This window comes from Coregonus lavaretus, assembly GCF_964263955.1.
Source record: "Coregonus lavaretus genome assembly, chromosome: 30".
NCBI classification, from domain to species: Eukaryota; Metazoa; Chordata; class Actinopteri; order Salmoniformes; family Salmonidae; genus Coregonus; species Coregonus lavaretus.
Window position 1 is genome coordinate 26,437,869 of NC_140017.1, and position 17,834 is coordinate 26,455,702.

Below are 17,834 nucleotides of genomic sequence, written 5' to 3' on the forward strand. Positions count from 1 at the left end.
AGCCAAGAACAATGCGGGCACTTCATTTATTTTTTTGCCAGTTTTTCCTGTTATTTTGGCATTAATACGTGTCACATATCAGTTTGCAAACAAACAAGGTAAAGAAAATATATTTTTTGTTAATAAAGCCGCATACAAACATGGTCTCTTTTTTGCTTTTCTTGAGTAAGGCAGCTCCAAAATGCAGGTGATTCAGCCTAGCTCAGTGCTTTCTGTGGTGGAGGGGCAGCCAGCGGAAAATACAGAGCGTAGGGGTTGGTAATCTTCTCTAGTTGCGCCGTGATTGGCTCAGTGTTCTATCACTCATGGGGACTACGTCACAAAATCTACAGGGAGACCTTGAAAGTTCAAGCCCCCTTGGGTGCTGCCATAGAAGGTTCAAGGTCATTGGCCACAGATAAAATGACGTCAAATCACATTAAATCTACTTTAGCTTTGATTGAATTGATCATGTCAACATCATACTTTCAAATCTTAGCTAGCAAGCTAGACAAGCAGTCATCATCATGAATCACGTCAACAATCTACTGGCAAATCCTTTTCAATCCTTATCATATGAAGAGAAATTATAGATAAAACGTATTGGTGCTCATCGGCCATCGGCCATTGGACCTAAACATCACACAAGTTGGATATCGCAAATTCAACAATGGGTGGTTTGGAAGGAATCTGTGTCTAACTGCGAGCGTTGCAAAGGAATCCCTATTTTGCTTCCCCTGCCTGCTATTCGGTGGAGAGGGTGTGTGGTCCAAGTCTGGGTTTAAGGGTCTCTTTCCCAAGCTTAAAAGGATAAACATTCACACACAACACCATAGGCCAGAAAAGGTTGAATACCTTGGCCATGCTGTCAAGCCAGCATGACTTCTGCCACGTTCAAAACAACTAGAAACTCGGAACTGGGACATCTCAGACATCAGAGAGTTCAAGACAACTGGGAACTCTGAAAAAAACGAGCTCCTACTGGGAAAATACGTTTTGAAAGGTCATCCAACTCGGAATTCCAAGTCGGGAACCCGGGCCTCTTTCTAGAGCTCCGACCTGAAGATCACTGACGTCATGATTCGACCTGTTTTTTTTCAGAGTTCCCAGTTGTCTTGAAAGCACCATAAATCCAGAGAATGCCAGACTTTGATGACAAAGTTTCATGACAACATTTTCCCACAAGAAGGACCGCCGTGCCACCTTCCTGTTCAAGTGAGCACAGCACAACAAAGTGAGTCCAAAAATGTATTGTATGCTGCTGCATAAATTATGTAATATGCCAGGGATATATGTTTACTGTAGCTAAGAAAGTAATACCAAGTGTATGTTGTGTACTATGCTGTTAGTAGCCCATGTGCCTCACCCTAATAATTTGGTCCCTTTCCCCCTCAGAACTTAGCCTACTGTTCTGACTTGGTGGTGCACATGTAGCCTATAGCCTGTTTTAGAGAAATGTCATCATCGAATATTGTAAGAGCTTTCATTGCCTGCTTATATGCCCCCTTTATTTATCCTACGCTTCTGACTTGGTGTAAAGGGAGAATACTGTAAGAACGGCCCATGTTCTGAATTCTGTCGCTAAACATTTAGTTATATTGACTACGTCTAAATTAGCTCGCTCATTGTCTTAATCGAAATTACGGATTGCCTCTTATCTGCTCATCGTTCCCTTATGCCATAGTTTGTACATCTCAATTGTCAGTAGAAACCACATTTGTTTAAGCAAGTCAGCCGTATCAGCTATGTTTTTTTTTTTTAAAGGGACTAAAAGAGGCTGAATGAACTGTTTCGCTGCCAGACAAGGCTCCAATGATAGCCAGGTGTAGCGGCGGTAAGGATCCACTCCATGTTGCTGAAATGAAAGCTCTGCTGTTGGGACATCTTTATGTAGGCCCTAACAGTTTGTGGGCACCGTTTGTCACCATTATAGTGCAATTAATGTATTGTTTAGTGTTGTGTTGTGTAGAGGCTTTGCTGGCATGCATCTAAAAATAAAATGTTGAGTTTGCCCCACCAAGATTTGCATGCTAAAATTTCCACTGGCAAAGACTTCAACCAAATGCATCCTGTGGTTGTTGATCAGTCTCTCACATCGCTGTGGAGGAATTTTGGCCACTCTTGCATGGAGATCTGCTTTAACTCGGCGACATTTGTGGGTTTTCAAGCATGAACTGCTCATTTCAATTCCTGCCACAACATCTCAATTGGGATTAGGTCTGGACTTTGACTAGGCCATTCCTAATCTTCATATGTGTTGCTTTTTAGACATTTTCATGGAGACTTGATTGTGTGTTTTAGATCATTGTCTTGCTGCATGACCCAGCTGCGCTTCAGCTTCAGCTCACAGACAGATGGCCTGACATTCTCCTGTAAAATTCTCTGATACAGAGCAGAATTCATATTTCTTTCTATTAAGGCAAGTGGTCCAGGTCCTGAGGCAGCAAAGCATCCCCAAACCATCACAGGTTCTTACTGTGGAATGCACCATTTGGTTTTCGGCAGGCATAATGGGACCATTAAGACTCTTGGAAGAATGTTCTATGGACAGATGATTCAAAAGTATAACTTTTTTTGTGTTTTATTTAGTCACCAATACATCAGACAATGAATGATAGGCTCACCATTTAATCCAATAGCAAAAAAATGCAATATACACATTTCAAAACTGTTCTTTTTGAAGTGCTGAATATAAAGAACAGTAGATGGTAAGTATAATATTCTATGCAGTATTTGACTATAACTTCACATGCAAATAATTTGTATCCAATGGCAGGTTGTGAGCATGTCAGTCTTACTGTGGTCCTCTGTAGCTCAGCTGGTAGAGCACAGCGCTTGTAACGCCAAGGTAGTGGGTTCGATCCCCGGGACCACCCCATACACAAAAATGTATGCACGCATGACTGTAAGTCGCTTTGGATAAAAGCGTCTGCTAAATGGCATATTATTATTATTATTATTACAGATTCATTATCCTTATTCAGTACATACCAGTGGAGGCTGCTGAGGGGAAAACGGCTCATAATAATGGCTAGAATGGAGTGAATGGAATGATATCAAAAACATGGTTTTCATGGGATACTTGGCGTGAATATGTATTCAAATTGAAAGAGTGATTTGGTGCAGTGAACAAGTAACTTTGTTTCTCATTATTGCCTAAGAAACACAGTTCCAAACAATGCCTGCCTGCTTGACAGCTACCACTGTTACTCAGACAACGCTATATTTATGTTAAACTTTTCGATTGGACCCATGTCATAATAGAAAAAAAACTAACTGTGAGTGCAAATAAATCTCCTGCAACAACCAAATAAAACACCTTCATTTTGGTGAGATGTAAAGGCAAGAGACATAAGGGCATATGTCATGGTAAAAATTGGAAATGTATGTGTTGCATTTAAAATAATCATGCCAATATACATGGCATGTTAATAATGTATTCTACAGCTGGTTGTCTTTCATTTATTGATTCACTTTCAAGATTAGGTGTCAACCCAACTTTGTGATATTACTATAAAGTATTTTGTTCATCCACATTTTGATCGTTTAGCCGTACAATCCAGAAAATTAAAACAACAACAATTACAGGGTGAATGGCTCAAAGGCATCAGTTCTTTACAATGAACAAATAAAGATATCAAATATTTTATAGGCATATGTAATGTTTGAGAAGCAACTGAAAGTCAATATGGTGACATACTGTATCTTGTTAAGATATGGTAACAAACACATTAAACCTTCAACAGATGCACATGTGGATGGATGAAGGGCTGGGGACCACTGCACTGACTGACAGGCAGATTCAGGGCTTTCAGTGAGGGATTAGTGATTCAAACTATGATCAATAACGTGTTCTATGCCCTTCCTAAATAAAGAGGGAATGTTATAGTGTGTATATGTTTTATTAAGACCTACATTCTTATCATTGTTATGTGAACAGATAGTCTCAGATTATGATCATGTGGCAGCTACATCTTGAGTGTCTATTGACCTCACTTGTTCTTATGTGGAAAAATTGAATTTAGATAAGTAGTCTCTCTTTGAACAATCGTTTCTTTAAATATACACACTGAACCACTGAATAGTTATATTAAAACATACAAGCAACTAATAATACATGATAATGCATGCCTGCTTGATATACAATACTTTACAAAAGGTTTGAATAGCTGGCATACGTTTGTTTGTTCACTGTAGTGAAGAGTCAAGGCACCCCCGTGTGGCCATGCAAGTGACTTGTTAATACAGCAATGATTTGACATCACAATGTTCTCTCTGCAAATATCTTTGGAAAGTGCCAGAAAACAACCCAGTTCTGATTAAAATACACATTCTCTGTTTTATTTGCTTCAGCTGAACCATAAATTGAGAGAAATATGCTGCCCCCTGGGGGTTATATTGAAGTGAATGTGATGAGCGCAATAATGCAGAAAATGTGTTACAGCCGGTTCCAGACAGCAAACAACTATCTTACCCCAGGACACTTCACCTAGTGATTATCCTAGAAAAGAATCGGCAGCATCTATTGTGTTTCTGTCTGTCTTGACAGGTAGCCTTTGATCTGTGATATTGTTCCTTTAGTCACAGCTTCAGTCATAATGTACAAGGCTTATCTGGAGCAGCCAAAGAGTAGTGCTTGTGTCTGACCCGGCCAGGGTATGACCACTCCTCAGTGAATCACCAGTACATCCTCCTCCCTCAACCCAAAGTGGGTCTTGTGCTTGTCAAAGAGCTGTGTAAGGGAGCTCATGTACATGGTGTGGTAATGATCCACTTCTTCTTGGCTGGGTGAACTGATCTTGGGCATCTCCATGGGTTTTCCAACTGAAAGGCAAAATCATTTTCTAACCGGATGACAGTCTCAGTGTTATTCACCCTTGAATAGATACAAATCTACTCTAATTCTAGATTAGATCCAAGGCCATTCTCCACATACATAACTTAATGGGGTGAAAAAAACCACACAAAAAACATTTGGTTGCACTTTGTTTTAGGGGAACAGAAATTACCAAGAAATGACATGGTCAAATGGTAATTACATAGTAAAAACCTATAAATAACTTTACAGAAGACCCCTGGTATTTCAAGGGAATATGGTAAGCTTACCAACTGAGTTGATGGGTTTGGAGAAGGGGACCAGGCCCCAGGTGTCAGGGGAGAAGAGGCCCCGGCCCTGAAACACACAGGGGGCAAAGCCCAGGATCTTCTGTAGCCTCCTCTGGATCAGCCTCCACCATGATCCCTCATCCAGTATCAGCTGCTTATACACATCATTCTCCCCAAACGAGTACACAGGCACCAGGTCAGCCCTGGTAGACAATAACACAATAAGACACAACACAACATACACTCTAAAAATTAGGGGTTCAACAAGGGTTCTTCTAAGATCCTCAAAGTTCTTTGAAGAACCTTAGGGTTCTTGGCACGGAAAATCGCCTCCTCCCTTACCTCTTCAATTAAAGTTTCATCGGCCTCTACATTATGGAAAAGGCATGTGTATGAAACCATTATCAAAACAATGTTTACCACAAAAACCAAGGTATGAATACTGTCATATGCATGTTTTGTTAAACATCTGTATAATTACTATTTTGGGGATTCACATACTTCACCCTCCCTACACCTCTGATGAATATAACAGGAAACCTGTTTGATCGCCATGCACTGCAAAATCATTCTGGCTATGGATACGGAGAACATCAACACATTAACATGAACACGCCAGAGGACATACCCATTGGACTTTTTTTTATTCTGCTTTGTCACTAAAATCATAATAAACACTGACAATTAAAAGAGTGTGTTATTGTTATGCGCATTATTAATAATAATAATAGGGGAGGGGGGGTATTTCAAAAATTAACCCCAAAAGGTTATTCAAAAGGTTATTTGAGGGTCCATTAAAAGCGATTCTTTGAAGAACTTATAGGGGTTCCTCCACCGTTTCAATTTGAAGAACCCCTAAAGGATACTCCAGGAACCTTTTCTTTTTAGAGTGTAGTCAGTCTCACCTCCAGATGATTAGTTTGACAGTCTGTTTGAAGTGTATCTCCTTGAATCAATGTAGCTTTCTGGTGTGGATCGTTTGTGTATATCATGGGGACTCACCCTTGTTGCAAAGCCAGTTTCACAAAGCCCTTGCGGTTCTTTAGGGTGATACAATGAACTCCTGGAGTACAGTCCAGAGACTCAGCTGCCCCTCCAACAGTAATAACGACTGCATTCCCTGTCCCATTACATGACAGAATGAACTCCAGAGTGGTGCGATTCACAGGACAAACCCCTGAAGAATAATAATTAATCACTATTTTTTAGGAGCAACATTTACGGAACTACTCAATCATATATATAAATGAAACCTTTACTGTCCTTGGAGGGAAATTAATCTACAATGTATGTTCACATTACGAACAATCACTCATTGTTTTAGTGTGGGTTGAGACTAACCAGAGACCAGTGTCCTCACCTGCAGACATCAGGTACTCTCTGGCTAATGGCATGCGGAAGTTCCCAGCCAGGGTAGCCACAAATGGTGTTATTCCAGGGAACTTGGCTGAAAAACCATTGGCCTCTGTTGCAAAGTTACAAAGTGCTCCAAAACAAAATATTCCATGTGGGTGGTAGCCAAGGATATAGTTTCGATTGGGCAACAAGTTGTGAGTCTTTATAAGCTGAAATCACAAGATTGTTAAAGATGAGACTCAACATTGAAATTATACTAAATAGCAAATATTGGCTTTAACAACAGTTAATTTACCCTTGGAATGTGACAAATAAGTGTGCAGTTACTATCACTCACTCGGATAGGGAAGTAGTCTCGGTAGTAGATCCACACTGTCCAGTTCCTTACCCACGAGAACCTTCGGCCAGCTAGGAGACAACACACCATATCATCAACAAAAAGCTAAAGTAAGTCTGAAGAACAACCAGTGCCCTACTCCAGCTGTATTCTCTGAAGGGCTGTAATGTAGCGTTTAGCTTGCCTTGTTTGTGTGTGTTCCAATCATAGAAGAGCCAGGTGGTGTATGAGGCTGTGACCCACCAGTAGTCAGTCCAGAGGAGGTACAGCATCACCACAGAGCATATAGGGCCTGGTCCAACACAGAGATAGGCCAGGGGATGAAACACAGATACATTTTGCATTGACAAAACATTCTATTGTCTTTTAAAATCTGTAAAAATACAAGAATCTATACAAAAAAGTTTGAGAATCATAATTTAGTATTTGTGCTGTGTCATAGCCAGTTGGAGGTTATGCATCCCATTAACACTGTGGTGCTGTGTTTATGCCCTCTGGTACGCAGCAGTTTTCCAAGAAACCCAATAAAAGGCTGGCCATTTATATGCTGTACATAAATAAAAACCAAGAATCCAGTGCTTCAGCCATTTGACAGTGAAGTGTATAGAGCTCAGCAGAGAATCTCACCCATGATAAGGAAGGAGACGATGAACTGCATGACAGAGAAGACCTGGACCTGCTTCTCCAGCCTGGGACACCAGGCCCAGCACACTGAGAGCAGGGACTGCAGGGCTGACAGGATGACGGAGCCAGTGCCTGGAACACATCACATTAGGATTGATTAAGTTAAATGTCAACCCTTTGCTACTTCAAATGCAATCAGATTCTATTCACGGGACCTTGAAAACTATACAAAATATGTAACCAATATTCAACAATATTCAATAAATAAACCAAATGAAATTAAGGGTGAAGATACTGGAATGGATTTACTGCACCCCGTAAAAATTTTCTTACCTCGCAGGACACCGGTGTATGCCGCAAGTATTGTCTTCATAACTACAATATAGAACATAGAATGCCAAAAATGTTAGCTGTCAATGGGCAATAAAACTAGTGATCTCTATTACAACCCATGACATCAGTGATCTCTCATACTCGGTTGAACAAGTTTATACCCCTCAAGGGAGGGGCTATAGTGTGAAGGGTGCTGGGATTGTCACAGAGAGTATTGTGTACTCTCTTTATTAGTGCAGGGGACATCTGAACATTGTCCTTGTATATTATCTGTTCCATTATGTCAAAAGCCCCAAATGGGCTATGTTGCCTCTCTTTAGTCATATTACATGCCATTTATAAGCTACATAAGCAAGCAGCCTTGTCTCATAGACTAGGCGTAACATATTAAATATAAATCCGGGACACTCAAATTAGTATGATATGTTAAGTTTGGTATGGTTACATAAGACAGATGATTACTTTAGGCAAAAAGTCAGGGTGGATGAGTGGTCATATAACGCGAACGTCTAGCAACCCAAAGGTTGCGTGTTTGAACTTCATCATGGACAACTTTAGCATTTTAGCTAATTAGCAACTTTTCAACTACTTACTACTTTTGAGCTACTTTGCAACTACTTAGCATGTTAGCTAACCCTAACCCTAACCTTAACCCTTTTAGCTAATCCTTCTCCTAACCCTAACCTTAACCCTTTTAGCTAACCCTTCCCCTAACCCTAACCTTAACCCTTTAACCTAAATCCTAAATGTAATCTTAACCCTAATCCCTAACCCTAACCCTTAGCCTAGCTAACATTATCCACCTAGCCACCTAGCTAGAATTCGTAACATATCATGCGTTTTGCAAATTCGTAACATGTTGTACATTTTGCAAATTCGTTACATATAATACGAATTGTAATTTGTAACATGTAATACGAAAGGGGTGATGGACATCCAAAAATGAATACATACCATATGAAACGTAATATCATACTAAATGGAGTGTTGTGGATTTAAGGACAGAATAATATTAAATGCTCTGAGACCAGGTTGAAGCAAGGGATGAATTGCATGTCAATGATGATTGTCAACTAATAAAGGAAATGTGTCTGATAGCAAAATCAAACAGAAAAGTACATAGATGTTTTATTTGATTGGACAAATGTGTTTGCCTAAGCAATCAGCCCATGGACCATGGCGTCAAAATCTAAATGAACAGATACACAAGCTGGGAAAATCCAATGGTAGTCATAGGGTGAGAGATTCCATTCCAGCGCTTTGAGACAATGTGTCTCATAGACTGTCCTTGGTTCATAACAGCTATTGTAGCTTCACAAAGCATGTCTTTGTTTCGCAATGATCCTGTAATCTTAACATTTTTGCTTGATAAAGGAAACCTTGACCCAACATTGAAACCAATGAATGAATCATGGTGAAAATAAACGTGAAAATGTATCTTGCATACTGTACATATTTATAAGGAGTCTTCTGTGAATCACGTATAATAGAATAAATATTGCCACCTGAATTATATTGTCAACTTTTCCTTACTTAATGTACAGATTTAAACAGATCACTATGAGCAAAGACAGGTAGGCTATCCATCAATGCCACTTTTAGTCTCATTGATAGAAACAAAATGCCTAAAGGCATTATAAGCCTCATATTGGCTTATTAAACAACGTTCCCACATGATATGAAACCCAAACAATTGTGCGATTTACCCTTTCACAAAGCCTATCTAATATGTCCTCCATTATAATTGGTGTTGCTTTGTATCTCTCAGCCACATGTAGATGTTTTGAATAATGCACTGGTTGTTCAAACTGTTTGTAGCTTTTTCTATCCCTCTGTGTTTCCATGTTTGTTCCCAACAGTGTCTCTGTGACTGATATGTGTGACCTTCACATACTCAATAAAGTAGGCCTACTCACACTGAGTCACACCCCACTACCCTCAAGCACCATAGGGCTACTCATAGTTATTCAGTATTGATGCTACGCTATATATACAAAAGTATGTAGATTGTAGACACCCCTTCAAATTAGTGGATTCGGCTATTTCAGCAACACCCAGTGTTGACAGGTGTATAACATCGAGCATACAGCCATGCAATCTCCATAGACAAACATTGACAGTAGAATGGCCTTACTGAAGAGCTCAGTGACTTTCAACGTGGCCTCGTCATAGGATGCCACCTTTCCAACCAGTCAGTTCGTCAAATTTCTGCCCTGCAAGAGCTGCCCCGGTCAATTGTAAGTGCTGTTATTGTGAAGTGGAAACATCTAGGAGCAACAACGACTCAGCAGCAAAGTGGTAGGCCACACAAGTTCACAGAAGGGGACCGCTGAGTGCTGAACTGTGTAGCGCTTAACAATAGTCTGTCCTCAGTTGTAACACTCACTACCGAGTTCCAAACTGCCTCTGGAAGCAACGTCAGCACAAGAACTGTTCGCCAGGAGCTTCATGAAATCTGGCAGTCCGACGGACGAATCTGGGTTTGGCGGATGCCAGGAGAACGCTACCTCCCCCAATGCATAGTGCCATCTGTAAAGTTTGATGGAGGAGGAATAATGGTCTGGGGCTGTTTTTCATGGTTCAGGCTCCTTAGTTCCAGTGAAGGGAAATCTTAACGCTACAACATACAATGACATTCTAGATGATTCTGTGCTTCCAACTTTGTGGCAACAGTTTGTGGAAGGCCCTTTCCTGTTTCAGCATGACAATGCCCCCGTGCACAAAGCGAGGTCCATACAGAAATGGTTTGTCGAGATCAGTATGGAAGAACTTGACTGGCCTGCACAGAGCCCTGACCTCAACCCCATCGAACACCTTTGGGATGAATTGGAATGCCGACTGCGAGCCAGGCCTAATCACCCAACATCAGTGCCCAACCTCACTAATGCTCTTGTGGCTGAATAGAAACAAGTCCCCACAGCAATGTTCCAACATCTAGTGGAAAGCCTTGTCAGAAGAGTGGAGGCTGTTACAGCAGCAAAGGGGTGACCAACTCCATATTAATGCCCATGATTTTGTAATGAGATATTTGACGTGCAGGTGTCCACATACTTTTGGTCATGTACTGTATTTAACTACTCACAGAGCTTGAGGCTTTAGATATACAGGTAACTACCAAAATAAAGGAAACACCAACATAAAGCATCTTGATTGGGCATTGGTGCACCACGAGCCAGAACAGCTTCAATTCACCTTGGCGTAGAGTGTCTGGAACTCTATTGGAGGGATGCGACACTATTCTTCCAAGAGAAATTCCATAATTTAGTGTTTTGTTGGTGGAAAACGCTGCCTCAGGCGCCACTCCAGAATCTCACATACTGTAAGTGTTCAATTGGGTTGAGATCTGGTGACTGAGATGGCCATGGTATATGGTTAACATAATGTTCATGCTCATCAAACTCTTCAGTGACCACTCATGCCCTGTGGATGGGGGCATTGTCATCCTATGGGGGCATAGCCATGGTAGCCAAAATAATAATAGTCTGCTAAACATTTTTATACATGACCCTAAGCATGATGGGATGTTAATTGCTTAATTAACGCAGGAACCACACCTGTGTGAAAGCACCTGCTTTCAATATACTTTGTATCCCTCATACTCAAGTGTTTCCATTATTTTGGCAGCTACCTGTACATCTCCCACCATACATTCGAATCTATAGTATGTGAGGGCAGAGGTAAGCTATACTGTACACTAGATCGAGGTCCGCCGTGTCTCTACATCATCCACGGGAAAGGGAGGGTTAACCAGGCAGCGTCTCCTCCCTCTTTGCGGCCTAGACTTGGCCGACCCAGGTGACAGTTCACAGTGCAGACCCCGGGCATCTTCTGAGGTTTCCGAAACGTAGCGGGGTGGGGTCGCTCTGATGCGCAACCAGAAAGCAGATTCAGACCGCCAATGCAATGTGCTCCACACAGCAAATCCAGTATATTTCAACTTAAATTATATTAGCTGTGCAGAACTAGTAGCCTACAAAGGACTTTGCTAATTTGTATTAAAAGGCTCTTACATTTCTTACCATCTAGCAAGCATCGTAGGATTTCTGAAAAAAAGAGACATAGGTAGACACGTACATTTTCCTGACTGGACAGAATTTGAGTGGGCGCAGGGAGCATCATTTCCCCTTCTCCAGTCCGTGAGTAGGACGTTCTTTCAGGACTCTTATCAGTAGCCTAACACTTTGATTCAGATTTTAAGTGCATAGGTTATTCTATCTCCATCGTTGATTATGGCATGGCCGTGCATCACACGGGCTTGCTGCATTAACCGCTTCTGGAGTGAATTAGACAAAGCGGACATCGCCGTGCCTTTGGTTTTCACGAAATATTCGGATGTGGCCGAGGTGCAACACCTCCATCCTCAGCCTCCCTCTAGACAGAAGAGGACCGGACCTATCACCATAGAAACCCAGCCTTCTCACAGTGAACCGGAGGCGGCGGCGGCGGCCAAGGCACCGCCCGCGACTGGTGCCGCATCAGGAAAACATGGCTGTAGTGCGTCCGTGATGCGACAGGATTTCAGGGAATGGAAAGATATACGCCCGGAGCCCAGCTGCAAACCTAAGAATGAATATCACCCCTCGGCGACTCCTTTCAACAACGTAACCCAGTATCAGAAGGATTATAAACCATGGCCTGTCCCTAATAAGGGAGACCACCCCTGGATCCCCAAACCCAGCCCCACTGCCTCCTCTGGTGCCCAAGAAGGAGGCGTGGGGAGCAAATTGGAGCATGCAGCCACAGAGCCCGAGAGCGGTGTGGAGAAGAGTGAAATTGAAGAAAAGGTGCAAGAGAAAGAATCCAAAGAGAGGAAAAAGAAACCAGTGAAGAAGGAGAAGACTGTAGAGAAGAAAGTGAGTGCCAAAATGGAGGGACAGCCACCGGCAGGTGCCACTGTGGAGGGGAAAGGAAGGGCAGCAGCAGACGCGCTGAACAGACAGATAAAACAGGTCGTCTCAACTGGCACTGGCAGCTCTTATAGGTGAGGATCTGACTACTGTGGGACTATGTATTTTCATTGAATGTTTATTATTGAATTACTGTATTTACACATTTTCTGCCTCTGAAATGTATATTTTTTCACAGTTTAAATACAGTATATCAACCCTAAATTAAACATGGAATTTAGGCCACAATGAACTTTATTGTGGAGGCCAAAATTATTTAATGAGGCCTAACACAATATATTGTGTTGCTTAGCCAATACTCAATCTTAATATATAATTACAGTAACTACCAAACTACATGCATCAATTGTTAATCAATTGTATTTAAATGTTGTGCACATGTTGGTAAGAGAAGAACATATTGTGCACAACATTTAAATACAATTGATTAATAATTTATGCATGCGTTTTTGGTAGTTACTGTACTAGCAGTAGCAAATCCAAGATGCATGTAGCCTTCAGTCTATTGACAATAAAGCGCACGTCATCCCTACTGGGTTTTATAATCTACTCAAGAAAGCACACGCTACCTCTCCATCATGAACTGTACATGTCAGCTTTTTTCTAGATTAATCTTAAATGTGTTTTTGTTTGATATTTGATATAACATATGTTCTCTCATTTCAGTGTCCTGTGATCTTGATGATCAGACTAATGTTATCATAGATAACTGCTGCAGCATTGATTGTCCCCTGTTTCATCCTCCTCTATTACCAGATCAATACAGTAGCACATCATGTCAGGGCCAAGGCAGTAAAGGAGCTGTGGATATAATCATGTCTATTGTTCTCAACATAGGCCTCTCTAAGGCCTCTCTGGAGGGGCTCCCTCATTTGTTTCCCTAGTTTTTGACTGCAAGGTCAATGAGTTTTTGTGTAAAATGTGTAGAGAGCTTTGCAGTTGTCGTCTGTGTGTGAAAGAAACAGAAGCCCTGTGTTGTAGTTACTGTAATGGGGAGTAAAGTGACTAACGAGTCATGCTACCCTCCCTGTGTACACTTTGGCTGTAGATCTGATGTCATTTCGGTCCATTTCCTCCCACAGATTTTGGGCAACAACAATGTTTGTTTGGGATTCATAATAAAACTAAGTGATTTGTTGTATGATTAATTAATACAGTGGCATCTAATGAGTTTGCTGATTCATTGTTTTTCAGGAATGAGTTCAAGGCGTACAAAGATGTGAAGCCAGTGAAGTCAACCAAGCCCCAGTCTCAGTACAAACCCCCTATGGATGACAAGGACAAGACCAGCCTGGAGACCAGCTACAGCGCCACCTACAAGGGGGAGCAGACCAAGGTGCAGCCCACTGACAACAAGCTGCTGGAGCGCAGGAGGATACGCAGCCTGTACAACGAGCCGGGCGGCAAGGAGACCACCAAGGTGAGCCCACATCAATATGCATGTGACACTGAACACTTACCATTTTATGTTAAAATGTGTATCTAATTGCACAAAATACATGTTCAATTTCGAGTTTTCCAACCTGTTGCTGTGACGGGCCAATTCATGTTTATGTATTTATGTCTCCAATGACTCCAAATAATGCAAATTAAACTTCAAACTGCATTAGTTACTTTGGACATTGTTGTTTTCATGTATATGTTCTCCTTCAAGCAATATACTATTTTGATTTAGATGCTAAACTTATAACGATTGAGATCATCACTGTAGCCTGTTCCATGGTCCTAATCACTTTGAAATGTTGTACAGTATAAAATCTCAGAGGAACTGTCTAAACTACTAAATTAAGATAAGAATTAGCACATCACAAAACTAATGTAATCAATCAAAGTTAATTAAATCTCCACATGCATGTTTGTGAGCGGTAGGAAAGTCTCATGTGTCTGCATGCTATGTTTATATGGCCCCTCCCTCTCTCACTCTTGTAGGACTGTTCTGAGACTGAGAGCAGCTCTATTCTAGATCTGCTGTAGTCAGGTGTGTTGTCAATTTCTCTGGAAGGCATGGAGGTTGAACTCAGATTAACTCACACCTTGATTAATGCACCTTAACCAACAGGACTAGGGTCACATTAGCCACCAAACTGCCAGATAATTCAATCATTCTGTAAAGCTGTCAGCCACGTCCTTAAAGATTGCACTGCCTCTCTCAAGACCACCAAGAGAGCTTGGATTCATTAAATTAATGTATTATTTTGCATGTCATATCAACTCTCAGTCCTTTGGTTTGATTGGTGTCAGAAGAAGCACTTTATACAATGGGCAAAAAGCCCAATTATCTTTACAAAAAAAACTAATTTGTTGAATATGACCAAAAATATAGTCTCGTCCCATAGAAAGAGAATAAGATTGTGCATATTAAGTTAGTTGTTCATATACTAACCCCAACTTTATACTGTAAGTTTGTATTTTAGACACAACCTTCAGGATGGAAATGAAATTAGTTTTTCTAAACAGAGATTATGTTCCAATGGACACAAGTGGTTTTCTTTCATCGTAAGTGCACTAACCACGTATTGCAAATATTACCAACAAGATAGTGACAAAAAAAAAAAAAACATGGGGGATTGGAAGTGATGCAGACAATTACATTGATAGAAGATACAATCTATCTGCAATATTAAGCTGATCCATTCCCCCCCCCCAAAAACTAAAAAAACAAAAAACAAAAAAACAAGATAGTGACATTTGCTATTTTATTTTTATTTGATGTTAGTAACAGGAAGGTATGTATTGCATGCTCAGAATAAAGATTTACTGTAACATCTCCAGGAAATGAATTGCCAGTGTTCACCTTAGAGATTCATGAGCTCTTTGTATCACTGTATCATACAGTATCATTCCAAAGATGATACTGTAACCTGGACTGATGACATTTTGACTGTGTAGTTTACCTACAGTTGTAGGAGGATGTGAAGTACACAATGCCCTCCTCTCTGCCTCTATAGGTGGACAAGACAAAAACCAAACCAAAAAAGACATCAACGACAACGAGCAAAATGGTGAAAAAGGCGAAAGAGAAGACCATCGCTGGTGCACTGTCAACCAAGAAGAAAACCTCCACGAGCACCAAGCCAGACGAGTCCAAGCCAGAGGGAGTCGTTATCTCAAAGAAGAGCAAAGAGATAAGCAATAGACTGGCTGAGGCAAAAAAGTAAAAACAAAACATCTCTGCACTACTTTATTTAGGGAATTAAACGCTGCCTAATGAATTAGAGAACTCTCATCCATTTCGTTTATCTCTTTCTCTCTGTATTTTCCTTCATGTTCCTCGTCTCTGTGTATACTCACTAGATGTGGAGCTTTTAAGTTGACAGTTTGACATCTTCACCATGCTGTCGTTTAACTATAATGCTTTGTGTGTGTGTGTGTGTGTGTGTGTGTGTGTGTGTGTGCGTGCGTGTGTGCGCGTGTGTGCACGTCCTCTCTCTGTTAAAACTTCAGCAAATTTTTTGCACATTCTTTTGTTGCATTTGTCAATCCTTTGTAGAAAGAAAAACATTCTAAAACAGAGAGCCATTGATACACAAACTGTACATCAAGAACAGTATATGGCTCTTAAACGGCTGTTGAAGGCAGTGAGAGGTTTTGCTTTTTTTTCTGACTACCTATCATCATACTGATGATGGATTGTCTATAGTTCTTCTTTTCGATCTCTTAGACGGCAGTGACTATGTGGTCTCTGCAGATATAAAATCTTAATTACTGTAGCGTTTCCTGGTTACAGTGACTCTACTCTTTGGACCTAGATTTCATTTCATATTTCATCATATTCGGGAGGATATCTGTTTTCATCAATTTGGTTGCTAAGAAACCAATTGAACTGTAATGTAATTGCTACAGCTTGCATGCAAGGCCCTCTTTCTGGTTGTATAGTAGCGTTCTAGTGTCCTATTCTCACGGTCACAATCTAGCTTCTCATTCATGAGAAATCACATTTCCAAAATTACTGCATGTGTAGTGATAGTCTGATCTCATACCATAAGTGTCTACACAAACAAACAAGAAAATTGTCACTGACTTACAGTACAAAAGATAGCACTTAGTACTCTAGTGCCTATTGTAACTGTTATGTCAACCCACCAGCTTTGAAGTTCTACCTTCACACACATGGTTCTACTGCCTTCTTCAATGTGAGAACCACTTTGTCCACTTTCCAGTTATTTGATACAGTATGAAAACTGATGTATTTCTGATAATACACCCGTCTTTAATGATATGTCGTTATTTTATCCATTACAAAGCTGTGATCTATTGGTGTGCAAAACCATGTATAATGTTAAAAATGAGCATATGTATGATATAGGAAATAGGAGAACCTATTGTATTTACTCAATCACCTCCACTTTCTTCAATGGGCTCAATAGTTAGGTGTAAAAAGATAAGGAGTGGGCCAGGATTAGAAGATCAAATCTGCTTTTTGGAACATGCAGCTGCCTGTCTGGAACCATTGGTATCACATCTATTCATAGTGAGTGTGAGTGCTACTCTGAAAGCATCTCACCCTGTCTCTCTTATGTCTGTGCACCTGCAGTCCGCCAGTATGTTACAGTATGTGGCAGTCCTCCCATACGCTGCTGTGTGTCTGCTATTGTCTATTGTACCCCCAGACCAGCCTGCTCTCTGGTACCTGTCAGGGTTCAGTGTGTTAGACCTCCACAGCTCGCCGGCTCCTAGCGCCTGCCCCCCAGGACAGTAACTAATGTGCTGAGCACACCACACCTCGGTGCTATGACTCTCTCATCTATATGCTGTCAGTTTGATGCGAATGTACTCAAACCGTGTGAAATGATGACAATATGATGTCATATACTGCAGATGTGTTGTGATTGTGTGCTTGTATTCTCAGCTTGCTCTGAATGAACTAATTAAAAATGTTGAAGCAGAATCTGAATGTTGTGAATGATTATCATGATACAGTATTAGTTAATGCACCTCTATTGAAGTCTTGAACTGGCCCATAGACACTCTCTCAGACTCCTTCAGAAGAGGTATTTGTGATTTTCATTACGCTACATAGACAGAGAGAGATTGCAAAACCCATTAGAATATGAATGAGGGCACCAAAACTGCCTCTTTTTATTTTAGTGGACATTAAAGATTCAGAGGAATTACAGAAGGTCCAGTGAAGATGGTTTGGCTGCTTTGTTATTTCCCATTGGGTGGTAAAATAAAGAGATTTCTTATGGCAG

At 40.9% G+C, this 17,834-nt stretch overlaps 2 protein-coding genes across 2 annotated transcripts; one reads left to right on the forward strand and one right to left on the reverse strand.

Moving 5' to 3' along the window:
• Positions 1 to 4,648: 4,648 nt before the first annotated feature.
• On the reverse strand, positions 4,649 to 7,775 carry LOC311106178 (diacylglycerol O-acyltransferase 2-like; the record flags this gene model as incomplete). The annotated part of the gene is made up of 8 exons (XM_084148495.1): positions 4,649 to 4,803; positions 5,086 to 5,288; positions 6,088 to 6,262; positions 6,446 to 6,650; positions 6,779 to 6,849; positions 6,963 to 7,070; positions 7,406 to 7,534; positions 7,736 to 7,775. 8 exons carry the CDS (start codon positions 7,773 to 7,775, stop codon positions 4,649 to 4,651), a joined length of 1,086 nt encoding a protein of 361 aa, XP_084004621.1.
• Positions 7,776 to 11,600: 3,825 nt separating this feature from the next.
• LOC311106052 (microtubule-associated protein 6 homolog) lies at positions 11,601 to 17,528 on the forward strand. The gene is made up of 3 exons (XM_084148332.1): positions 11,601 to 12,716; positions 13,837 to 14,062; positions 15,591 to 17,528. The coding sequence occupies exons 1-3, from the start codon at positions 11,965 to 11,967 to the stop codon at positions 15,798 to 15,800; spliced, it is 1,188 nt and encodes a 395-aa protein (XP_084004458.1). The 5' UTR covers positions 11,601 to 11,964; the 3' UTR covers positions 15,801 to 17,528.
• The last annotated feature ends 306 nt before the right edge of the window (positions 17,529 to 17,834 follow it).